Raw genomic sequence first — 12919 nt, 5'->3', positions numbered from 1 at the left:
CAATTCTTCTTTCTGTTGACAGGGTAGTGTACCTCCAGTTATGGCTTTTCATCTGGGATCTCTTGGATTTCTTACCCCCTTTAACTTTGAGAACTTTCAGTCCCAAGTTACTCAGGTTATAGAAGGTAAGAATTTTTGTAATGCAAATAAAGTCTTCTGTTGTCTTATGTTTTTTTTGAGAGTTATCCTTTATTTGCTAGGGTGTTTCCCTAACGTGGGACTTAGCCTGACTACCAAAAATAAATATTTTATTTGACTTTCATTTATTTGTAAAGTTGGAAAGGTCCAGAAATCACTTCTTGCTTGGTTGTGGTATGTAAGAAAAGAATATAAAATCAATGTTTTGCACAACTTATAAAATGCAAATTCTAGACCTAAGGGCATGGACAGAAATACCAGAGGACCCAGCCACTTGTAACCTTCTGGCTCTGTAAACAGTGTCACATTTAAATGGTAAGAAATGAAGCATCAGAAAATCAGAAAACTCAAAAAAATTAGTTTCTTTATTGATGTTACTTTATGAATCTAATACAGCCTATTGAGATATTATTGAACAGTAAACGATTAGGCTATGTCAACAGTGATCTTTCAAAGGAAGTTCTTCTGGAAGAGCTCTTCTGAAAAAAAATTCTTTTGAAAGAGTGCATACACACACACAAAAAAGCAGATTGAAAGACCTTTCTGCTCTTTCGATAATGTCCACACAGCCCCTGTTCTTTCGAAAGAATGGGCTGGAATCAAAAAATCTGGAGCCATGAGGACTTCTCTTGAAAAAAGGGTCTGTGGAGCATCTACATGTGCCTTTTTTTTTTAAGGCTCTTTCAGAAAAAGGGTTCATCCTGATCCAGGAGCAGAAGAGGGCTTCTGCAAGAAGCTGCTTTCTTTCAATTTTGGATCAAAAGAGCGCATTTTATATGTAGACGCTCTGTGTGCCCTTTCAAAAAAAGGGCCAGATTTTCGAAAAGAACTTGTTAGTGTAGCTGCAGCCTTAAAGTTTGCACTGAATATGGAAAATTGGAGTAGAAAATAATTTGCTATGTGACTTGAGTTACCACTGAATGAGAAATATTAACTTATAAAATTTGAGTCTTGAGTGCTTGATTTCTCAACCTGAATTTTGCATTTACGATAGTTCTTGGTATTTAAAATGTTTGAAATAAAAGAAAAATAAAAAAATGGTGCTACTAGTTTCTGGGAAATAAGGCTGTTCAGCTTGCACCCTGCAATTAAGCTATAAAAATATTAACAGAATTCTAATGTTACAAATTTTAAGAATTCATACTTTTAAAAATGTCTTTATGCCTGTCTGTCTTAAGTCTCCCTGGGGATTTTCAGATAAGCCAACTACAAAGTTTCTGGCTTGAGCTGTTTCAGATTATATGCATGTAAAACTACAAATTTCTCTTTGGATTTTTATGCTTATGTTGTTCAAATTTGACTCAAGTTTTGTTCATTCCTACCCCCCAAAATTTCTATTTTGCGTTACGACAAAGGATGAAAAATTGTCCAGGAAAAGAAACATGAATGATATTAGCAACTGAAAAATGGGGAAAAATATTTTGCAGCAAAAGCTGCTAACTTGCTATGACAATGGTGTAGATTCTGATAATATAGTTGGTGCTGTTCTAGTGGTTTTGTTTGTTTTTTGTTCACTTATTTTTTTGTTACAGGCAATGCAGCACTTGTTCTCCGGAGCAGACTGAAAGTGAAAGTAGTAAAAGAGCACAGAGAGAAGACGACATTGATACAAAATGGTATTGAAGAAAATGGAGTGATCTCTACAAGCCTTGAGATGGAAATGGGCAAGCAAGTCATGCAATATCAGGTCAGTACGAGTGGTGTAAAATGGAAAATAAGCAAAAGAACTAAAATTCACTCTTCACTTGAGTTAATCACTAGTTTTGTTTTGGTACTGTTTTTACACCCAATTATATTAACCCAGAATTATGGTATAATTATGGATTATGGTATTATCTACAGTATGTGTTTCCACATAATTTCTAGAATGGTTACTGAAGATAGTGAAAGAAGGGTGAAGTATGCAGAAGCAACCTCATTGTGTTTAATTTGTGCAATATGTTGTATCTGTACCAGAGGTCTCCTTTCCTTTTGGGGAAAAAAAAATACTTTCAGTAATCTTCACTACTGAATAACGCACAAATTCATATAAGCATCAACACCAAATAGAAACTGGCTTTTGGAAAGTAATTTTTCATCTGTTCCACCAGGAAATTATTAAATTGATGATTAATAAAACAGAAGTATGTGACTCCAAGACTAAACTAGACTGACATTATAAAGGGGTGAGGGAGAGCTAATCTTTCCAAGATCTGCAGGACTTATTTGTCAATTATGCTGTTATTAGTTAATAAATAACTAATTAGCGGTATTGGACATCATGTCAGGTCCTCAATGAAGTTGTAGTGGATCGAGGTCCTTCCTCCTACCTTTCCAATGTGGATGTTTTTCTAGATGGGCACCTCATAACCACAGTGCAAGGTGATGGTAAGTCTGTTTCATAATCAGAAAGCTTACAGTTGTTCCCTGCCTCAACGGCCTACAGCTTACAGATGGCCCCTTGCTTTAAAAGGTAATCCCAGCTCTTTATTTATGTTGCTCCTACTGTTTTAAAAAAGAGTGCACTGCTTTATGAGGTAGAAATCAAAGCCATAGCTTCTGCTCCTGAGTTGTTGAAAACTAAGTATCCAGAAGAGTGGTCAATTTCATTTATACAATTGTTGCAGTCAGTAGAGCAGTACTGAAAGCAGAAGAGAGGGGCTTACACACGGTATCCTATTTCTTCAGGGCCTGTTGTCAAGTCACCACTTGTTTGTGTAGGGGAATTAGGGACAAAATTCAAGGAAAAATTAAGTCAGGGGAGATCTTGGAGTTGTGTGCCTGAGTTCTTTGAAAGCTTAAGATGTCACTACTTATTTAATATTAGCACTTCCCCTTCAAAGCTCATCAAAAACATTAATCCTTTCCCTCTAAGGAAAGTAAATATTATCTACGTTATACAAAGGTGCAAAGTGAGACGCACACAAAAATTTAACGTGACTTGCCCAAGGCTGCGCACATAGTCTCTGTCAGTACTAGGATGGGAAAAACGTTTCTGGCGCCCAGTAATGTGTTTATTACCATGTCTGTCATATGAAATGCGAGTTTGTGGTTTAGACATCTCTATTTACCCACACAAAATTTTCTAAGCAATCTTTTACAGCATTTACAGTAAACTCTTTCATATCCACCATTCTATCATCCGGAACTCTCAAATAACTGGCATTTTAACCATAAGTAAATTTTACTGACTTTTTCTGTAAGAACACTATAGTGAAAGTAAGTAAATAAAGTATAAGTTTCCAGTGTACAATAATACTGTTGTTCGTAAATAAAGTACTCTGCATACCTTTTTGTTTGTTTCTTAATATCTAATCTTGTTTTTCTTGCGTGTTATGTATGTTAGGTTTACCTCTCTATTATCCAGAATATTTAACTATCCGGCAAGCTCCCGGTCCCAGGGCTGCCAGATATGAAAGACTTCACTGTAGTTAAAAATTCCAGATTCTACTACATGTATGTAGCATGGAGGAAAAATCCATCTGATAGTTAATATCAGAAAGATGAGGTTTTAGTTTAATTAATTAGTATTTTAGAAGGAAGTACAACAGTCCTATTTCTTAGCTTTCTTTTCAAGAACAGCATTGAGCCAAGCATCCATCTGTATAAAACCTTTGTTCTGTTTACAGGAGTGATAGTTTCCACACCAACTGGTAGCACGGCTTATGCAGCTGCAGCGGGAGCATCTATGATTCATCCAAATGTTCCCGCAATAATGATCACCCCAATCTGCCCTCACTCACTGTCCTTCCGACCCATTGTTGTTCCTGCAGGAGTTGAGCTCAAGGTTAAATTGTGTTCTTTCATTTTTTAAAGATAGAAATTTGGAGATGACTGTTGAAACTGGAGGGAAAAAAAGGCATGAGGGTGGGAGCAGGGGCGTGGAATGTGTTCACTACTATTCATCATGCCAAAACATGACTGAATACTGTGGAAGTTTGTCAAGTATTCTTGAAGCAGTATATACTTGTTTAGAAGAATAAATTTGTAAACCATGAGTTTCCATTGTCATGTATCTTGTGTAGTATCTGTACTTGTGTAAAGTGGGTGTAAATACACTACCATTCTGATAGGTCGTAGTGTTTTATGTCCATTTGGCATAGATGTATCTGACTATGTAAGGTGAAAAACAATGAATGATCAGAGATTTCACCTCAAATGTAATATGGAAGTCATAGGCTATTTCTTAGAGAGGGGGCAGAAAAGTTGGCAAGGAGATTAAGCATGCAGTTTGAAGTTTAAAGAAATGGTAAGTTTTTTACTTCATGGAGTTATTAATAGCACGTCTGTCAACTCACAGTTACCCGCACAGTAAGTCAGTGTTTCTCAAAGCGTGGTACGCAGAAGGATGTCAAGGGGTATGTGGCAGAAAATAAATTACTAAAAATCAGGAGATAAGCCCTTGAATGGCACTGGAAGAGGGAGTATGCTAATCAGGCCAAAGTCCTGAAAGGGCTACGTGAATGTTTTAAGTTTGGGAAACACTGCAATAAGTGATAAAGTAATTATGATATTTGCTGATCACTTTATCTCTTATGTAAAATAAAAACGGTCTTAAATTTGTAAGCTTTAGATTTACTCTGCATTAGAGTTAAAATTTATTATTCCAGAATGCAGATTGGACTCTTATTCTGCATGGAATTTCATAATCTCATTGCATTGAATTGGGTCAGATACTGACTTTTACATCAAGTTCATGTCTTTCATAACTGAAATGCTTATTGCCATGATCAGAAAAAGGCTCCAGGGAACATATAAAAATGGGATGTATGTGTTGCATATGAAGTAGATTTTTATCCATATTAACCCAAGCCATTCAGTACAAAATGGCAGGCAAGATGCTAAATTTCAGTACAACAGTTAAATCACTGAAGAGTGGTAACAAAGTGTAATATTCAGAGGAATACTTCCTCTTTGCCCAATAGCTACAAAAGCACTTGTATGGTTTCATTCTTTAACCTTCTGCTTCACTTTTCTTCAGATCATGCTGTCCCCTGATGCCAGGAATACAGCCTGGGTTTCATTTGATGGGAGGAGGAGACAGGAAGTCTGCCATGGAGACAGGTGAAGACTTTTCTTTGCTTGCCGTGACCTTCCTTCATAATGTTGTCACAAGTATCTGTGGCCATGCTTTCAAACTTAGGTTAGGGAAGTAGGGAGACAAGTGTGGTGTTGGTGTTTTTTAATAGGCCATCATGACTCTTAAGTGCAAGCTGAATTAAAAATGTTATATTGTTTCAAGCATTTTCTCACTTGAGGAAGAATAATTTTCATCACATTTTAAAAGCAATAACGTATGTCCTTTAAGAATTCTGTAGACTTCAGCTTTTGGTCCTGATTGAGACCTGTTGAGCACAGTGAAGTGAATGGGAGATTTATGTGCTCAGTACCTCTTTCAGTAAGGGCATGGTTGTGTCCTGTGTCATTGGTGAGGCTCATAAAATGCCATAAAGAGCAGAGGCCTCACTTGCTGTGCTCAAATAGATTTACACAACTGCAGATGCCTGGATGGGCCCCGACTACATTCAGTTACAGAATTCTGCAGTTCATGAGAGACAGTGCTGTGGCTGAAAGGACTTAGGTCTGAGAGTGCAAAGAGGATGCACTAAGGAAAAAAAACAAAACAAAAACAAATTGACATCTGGTCAGTATGGCGTTTTCTTTGGTAGACCTGTCATGTTGTGTGACTTTGTTTCCTATTTGTGGACAGGCAGGGAACTGGAAAATTGTCAGGGTCTTGCATTTGTATTCTTGTTTATTGCTGTGACCTCTTAAAGAATGGAGGGGTATGACAAATCACGTTGGGAGCAAGATTCGAAGATCCCACGTAGAGTTGGTGATTGGTTCTTCAGTAGAAAAGTTAGTTTCTTTAGTATTTGCTGCCCTTGCTTTAGCAATTTAAGACTCATGATGACAGTTAAATATTTTAAATTGTTAAATTTTGAGTTGGTCCAAAGATGAGATTGTTAGTCCCTCAGCAAAGGGTAAGATGAGAGGGTCATGTGCAAGGCAGAGAACCTTTGATGAGCATTGATCTACAGTACCTCTTAACATCTGAAGAACACTGCTCATTATTTAGGCATTGTGCTCCATCCTTGCCACCTCCAGACTTTGGAAATTGACTGCCCTCCGAAGAATTGACTGCTTAGTGGTGCAGCTTTTTAAAAAAAAAAAAAAAAAAGAGAGATTGAAATCTGGGTATCTGGGACTGTTTGATTCCATAACCGTAAGTGTACAGTGTTATTGCTACCTATCCTCTCTCTTTACTAATTGAGGGTATTCCTGTATTGCAGTATTACCATCACTACCTCTCGCTATCCCCTCCCTTCGATCTGTTTCCGAAGTCCTGTGAATGACTGGTTTGAAAGCCTGGCTGAGTGCTTACACTGGAATGTCCGGAAGAAGCAAAATCATTTTGCTGTCGAAGAAGAATTTTGAATGTTGGCACCTAGTGAGACTCATGGAAACTTAAATTGGCAGTATCTCTTGTGTGTGTTCAGCTTAGGAGGAATAGACCAATAAGTACATTTAAAATAGTGATGTACCTCATATCAATCTGCTCTGCTGATGGCCAGAAACTTTTGTGTTGCTGCGTGTATGCTGAGAATAGGAGTGCAAGAATTTAGGATTCTCTTTTGTTAGCCATTTTTTTAAATGTATGATGGGTTGCTATTTTTAAACAATATTAACACAAATCTGTAAACCACCTCAAACATAATTGTTAACAAGCAATTTGCAGAGTAGCATGATAGGTTGTACCCACATACAAAATAGAAAAATGGCATTAAATTGTTCCAGTTAATTTGTCAGATTTGTGATGCCATGGTTGACTTCTCATCTAAAACTCAAAGGATTTTTTTATTTTTAAATACTGTTTAACTTAAGTGAATACTTGGTAGTCAAAATGTCTTCCCATTAGAACTACTTTAATATTTTGCTTTTTTAGAAAAATGTAGCAAGAATTGAGGGAAAGAATTACTACCTAGATACTCTCCAGATACAACTTACTATCAAAAATATCAGTAGTTTTGGTGTGAGTATTGAAAACACTTTTTCTTTCTACCCATTTGAACTAACATAATTTAGGGTCCCCATAAGCATCTCTGACAACTGCTTTTGTGGACGAATTGAAGTGGCATACATTTTTGTAGATGAGTTTATTATGCCTGAGCAATTCCCTTTTGGCATGTTTGGGACCCTCTAGAAATGATTTTTTCCCCCTTTTTAATCATCTGGAGTAAGCAGCAGCATTTGAGGTTGTGAACTACTGTTTTTCATCAGGTGCTCCTTGCGGACCCAACCAACAGTGACTCCTCTAGGCTGGGTGTATTGTTCTTTTGAACCGCTGACCATGTTACCTAGTCTCGCATTCTAAATTAAGATCTGAATGCTCTTAAGGTCTATTGAAGTAAAGCATGTGCCTCGCATGTTTGATATCTTGAGTCAGAAGAAAAGGAATACTGCATGGATAGGCTGATCAGAAACCGGACACATTCCCAGCGTAGCAGTGGTGGTGCCTTTAGCATGCTTCAAGATATTTTAAGTCTTGTATGTACTTTTTAAAGAGTCTTTCAAATGTTTCTAACCTGTTGATGTATATATTTTATTGTACATGCTTTTATGAAAATAAGTAGTTTGAAAAAAGAGTTTGTACTGAAATCACTTTTACTAAAATCAAACTCTGTTATAATGTTTACATTTATGTTCTTTGTGGTACAGTCTCTTGTAACTGTATTGTTCAGATTCTAGCATTTTCACATTATCTTTGCATAGACCATTAAAATGGATGGATGTTCTCTGCTAATCTTGAAGTCTACAACATATTATGGCAGAAGAATCTGTTTGTTATTGATTAAGTGTGGGATTTCAAAGATGCTCTGTTGAACTTTCATGGTTGTCTTGTTCGTGTTTGTACAGTTGGGTAAAAATGGGATATGTATTAATTCCCATTCTCTGTCTAACCTGCAGTCCTCTGATTAATGGGCTAATGTCTCTTTTTTTGGATGTTGGTCTGGTCTGTTTAATTTTGTCAAGTCAAGGTGAGAAGACTGCATAAAACAGATACAAACTCTCTGGTGATTATATAAATCATACTAAAATTGTGGTCATATAAATTAATATTCAGTTTGTAAAAGTTTTGTTAACTAGAATATTGGTTGAACGCCATCTGGACCAGCAAAGTTGGTGACTCCCTGGAGTATGTTCAGACAGTTTCCAGATCTTTGGTATTTTTCACTTGAATTTACAGTATGATTCTTATATCACTGTTTAAAGTTGCTTACAGGTTTTCTAGCTGAGGCACTATTCAGTTTTTGAACAGCTGTTTACTTTCCAAGTTCTAGAAACTTTTTTTTTTTCTTTTGGAAAAAATGCATTTCCCTTTTTAAAAATGCAATAACTGAGAAAAGGAACAGAATGAATCCTTTACTTTTAACATTTAATGTTAAAATGAATACACATAGGCAGAAGGCGTTGCTAGATAGGAAGTGAAAAAATTTGAGAAGATGGTAGGGAAAAATGAGTAAAAATGAGTCTTATATAGACATTTTTTTTTGTTTTTTAAAGCTAAAATCTAGCATTTTAGCACCTATTTATTTGTGCTTTTTTATAATAGTAATCATGTAACCATTCATTACATTGAGCAACTTTTGAAACTTAAATTTATTGTACATTTCATAAAATTTAATCTCTAAAACCCAGTGTAACTACAGCCTCTAAATTTGACTTAGGTTTCTTATTAAAATTAATGTGAAATATATAGGCAGTTGCATTATTTGATTCTGCCTATGAAGGATACCTTGATGACAATCTGTGGATTTCTACACTACTGAATAGAGAAAGGAACAATCTTGACTACTGGGAAGAACGTAATTTGGTGGATTTATGCTTCAGTTTTCACTTTGGACAAGTTACTTAGTTCTGTTTTCTTATCAGCTTTGCGTTAATAAAAACCCCATGAGTCTGTGTTTTCATACTTTAAGAATTTATCCAATTTTAAAAGCACCTCTTCCACTCCCACATCAAGAACTTTCTCTCCTAATTGGCTGTACACTAAGACCTGGCGTGTACTGAAATATTTTTGCTAACTTAGCTATCACGGTCAGAGGCTGATATAGCTATTCTGGCAAAAAGCCTTAGTGCAGATGCAGTTATACTTGCAAAAGCCTCTTCTGTTCTTAGATCTGGTCTAAGGTGTACAAGAAAGAGACTTCTTTTACTGAGACAAGCTACATCTCTACTGGAATGCAGGTTGCTGGTATAGCTATACTGGCAACCCTTTCATATGTAGGCAGGGCCTAAGACTTGTGACTTAAGTCCTTTGAAAGGAAAAACAAGTTGGTGATCTCCAAAAGGAGCATTTAGCGAGGAAAAAAAAAAAGAAAAAGGAAAATGTAAGTTACTGAAGTCTAAAACGGATGTTACACAGTATAATCTAGTGTATACTAATGTTTTACAAATCCTAATGTTTCATATTAATGTTTTGGAAATGTTACATGTTGCTGAAACAGCAAATATATTTCAAATCTTTCAATAAACTTTTTTATGAAGCTGGCTCTGTGCCATCAGCATTTTGACCCGTCTCTAGATCATAGAAATAGATATGCAGTAACTTCTCATGCGTGCATTTTGTTTTAGGTACTGTACATATTGAACATATCTAGATGTACAGGTCTGTAGTGTTCAAGGTACATGGAGGTGGAATTGAACAGGTGTGCACCCCAGAGAAAAGACTTCCACTCTGTTTAAGGAAAGGTGCAAAATAAGTTTTTGGCATTTGCTGTAGAGGCTAAAACAAAGTTATGTTCACATAGCTACACTGAATTTCTTAAGTATCCAAGCAAAGAAAAATTATGAGAGAATGGGATAAAGAAAAGTAAAATTAAGGAAATCCTTTGCGATCCTAGTAAAATTAAGGAAATCCTTTGCGATCCTTTGCGACACAATCCTTCAAAGCAGAACTTGATCCTAAAGAAGTTTATGAACTTTTTGATCTGATGTCATACAGCTCATCCTGATCTGTCCCCAAGGATAAACAGATTCTTTAACTGGTTTGGGAATCTAATGCATCTTTCCCAGATTTCTTGACTAGTTTAACCTGTACCTGTCCAAGAAAGCAAACAACTGCAAAGCACATTTTCAGACCTCACGAAGGGAACTGACAGCAATGAAGGAAATTCAGTGTCTCCTGCACCTGGTTAATATAGCTGTTTCTGTGTGATGTATCCATGTTGGAGCTGACATTCCTGAGAGCACGTGCCATTAAGACTTTCACGTCAGTGCAGAGAGACTTGTGACACCAGTTGAAAAACATTGCTATTTGTAACCAAAGCACCACCTGAAACCACAGCCAGTCTTTCGTGGGTTTGATTTTGTTTCTTGCTGCTACTGTGGGAGTGGAGGAAAAGCATTGCCCCATCAGGGGATTCATTTGGCTGAATTCATCTTGCCTGTGCTGAGAGAATGAGTGCCATTATTGTTTATATGTAGGTGTGAGTGAGAACTTGGCCTGAGGAAGATAACAGTAAAAAAACAGAACAAAACAAACAATCCTAATTTTGATATTGCCCTGTCCTTGTGTAACGTTTTTCTCAAAGATCAATATGTACTAAAAGGGATGGGTGTGCTATATAGTGCAGTTGCAATAGTATTCTGAATTTGGATTATCACGCAATAAACACTACTGTTAAGATGCTTTTACGGTTGCTTTTACACTTGCAAAGTGGCAAGGCCTAAAATGTTTTCTGTCTTTCCGTGTTTGTTTTCCATGTGCTTCACTGTGGGGTGTGTTCTAAATAAAATTCCTTGAATTTTTTCCCTCTAAAGCCAGTGTCCACTGCCAACAAGTATACTAACCCACTTCAGTTTCAAACAAGGGGGCAGGTAGGCACTAAAGAAAGAAGATAGTAGTAAAATTAAAATGGATTACCCTGACCAGCAGGGAAGAAGGGGTCTTGTCCAAGCAAAACACATGCTGACCTTGATAGGAGATCTGTCTAAGGGCTGTTAGGTCAACTCACTTTAGGTCCTTTTTCTGAAGAAAAATTAAGAGCCTGAAACAAGATAAAGGGGCGGCCAAGAATTTTGAAAAGTGGGCTTGGAGATTATCATGTTGAGCATTGCTCTAGATGTGGGTGGTTCGAAACAGAAATCTGACAACAGAGCCATGGGGCAGATGATCATACAAAAAGAAAAAGCTATGGTCATTCCTTCTATTGTGTGCACTTAGAAATTTCAGGGTTGGGAACCATTAGCCTCTTCAGATCCTACTAAGGGAAACTTTCAGTGCTGATGACAGGGGCTTGGCTGACAGTTAGAGAGTGACGTCTTCAGCCAGCTTCACTTAGGCCTGCCTACACTAACCTCAGTCCCCTGTCGATTTAACCTACACAACTTAAGCTACACAGAGGCCATAGGTGAAGTGAATATACAGCAGTGTCTTCCACACGGTAAGGTCATCAGGGTCATTGCTCTCCCATATACTGCATCTACTCTTCTCATTCTGATTCAGTACTGGAGTCAATGGGACAGTGATCACAGATTGATTTATTGTGTCTAAGCAGATGCAATAAATTGACTGCCAGTGGATCGTTTGCTGCAGCGTTGATCCACCATGTAAAGGAGACAAGTCTTTAACAGCTGATATATGGATTATATTTGAACCCATGACCGGCTGGTGACGAGCACTACAGCCCTAAACCCATGCTGCCAAAGGTAAAATTTGTTGCTAGCCATAGTCCCATTAGATTCTGTATGAAATAACTGGGATTCATTTGCTCGAAGCAAACAGTCCCGTTCTTGCTGTATCAAAGCTTCTCTTTTTGATTGCTTGTGGAAGAAGGCTGGATTTTCAGGTCTGGAGAGTGGGATTCAACTCTTGTTTTAATCATTAGTGAAACTGAATCTGTTTGTCATCCTAGTCTGTAATGATTCAGTCTGCTCAAGAGCAACCTAGGATTGGATTATCTAGACCATGAAGGAAAGCATTGTAGATCAGGAGGACTTGGGAATAGCTGATGAGAGAGGTACAGGAGGGGTATTGCAGCGTGAGCTGCCCGTTAAAACTCCAGTGCACTGACAGTACTGTACATGGGGAATCTTGCATGGGTTAAGACCATAGTACACCTGCTTCAACCAAGCCTACTTGCCCAGAGGTTGGCAACCTGTGGGTGCAGAGCCACATACGGCTCTTTAAGGAGTCAGGTGTGGCTCCCTGCCCTGCCACTGCTGAAACAGTAGAACTAAATTTAATTAGGTTAGCGACTGGTAGGGTGATGGGAGGGATCCAGCCATTAAACCAATTAAATCTAGTTCCCTTATTTCAGGGCAAGGCACCACCCATGCTGCAGATGGGGGAAGTGCTAAGCCCGCAGGAGAGCTGGGAGAAACAGTGGCCAAGTCTGCCCCTGCTGGAGTCACGCAGCCCCGCTGAGAAGGAGGAAGAGGGGAGGCAGCTGCCACGAAGGAGCAGCAGCGTGCAGAGCTGACTGAGTGGTACCACCTCCTACTGGTCGAGCATGAGCGCATGCACCTGTACAATAGGCACCTGCAGGTCAAGCTGAACGAGATCTTCTGCAAGAGGGGAGAGGAGCCACCCCATGTGCAGCTGGAGGAGCTTGTCGGCTGAGGTGGATTAATCCTAGGAATGGGGGAGGCAGGTTTGGGGCTGATGGGTTAAGCCTGGGGATGCGGGGCGGGTTTTGTGGAATGAAGGGGGTAAAGCTTGGAGATGGGGGGGGGGTTTAGGGGCCAGGAAGGAGGGGTAGAACCTGGGAATGGCGGGGTGGGCACGGAGGATTGATGC

At 38.3% G+C, this 12919-nt stretch overlaps 1 protein-coding gene across 3 annotated transcripts in view; it reads left to right on the top strand.

Moving 5' to 3' along the window:
- The window catches only part of NADK (NAD kinase), a 33161-nt gene extending 23492 nt beyond the window's left edge, over positions 1-9669 (top strand). For all 3 annotated transcript variants that reach the window (XM_074975672.1, XM_074975671.1, XM_074975673.1), the window contains 6 exons: positions 23-125; positions 1671-1825; positions 2406-2505; positions 3747-3904; positions 5099-5181; positions 6411-9669. In XM_074975672.1, coding sequence (XP_074831773.1) covers positions 23-125; positions 1671-1825; positions 2406-2505; positions 3747-3904; positions 5099-5181; positions 6411-6555 — 744 coding nt within the window. In that variant the 3' untranslated portion in view covers positions 6556-9669. The remainder of the gene's footprint in view (positions 1-22; positions 126-1670; positions 1826-2405; positions 2506-3746; positions 3905-5098; positions 5182-6410) is intronic.
- The last annotated feature ends 3250 nt before the right edge of the window (positions 9670-12919 follow it).

Source organism: Carettochelys insculpta, chromosome 23, assembly GCF_033958435.1.
Source record: "Carettochelys insculpta isolate YL-2023 chromosome 23, ASM3395843v1, whole genome shotgun sequence".
Classification (NCBI taxonomy): domain Eukaryota; kingdom Metazoa; phylum Chordata; order Testudines; family Carettochelyidae; genus Carettochelys; species Carettochelys insculpta.
Note: the sequence above shows the minus strand (reverse complement) of the source record. Positions and strands in the feature narration are given on the sequence as shown.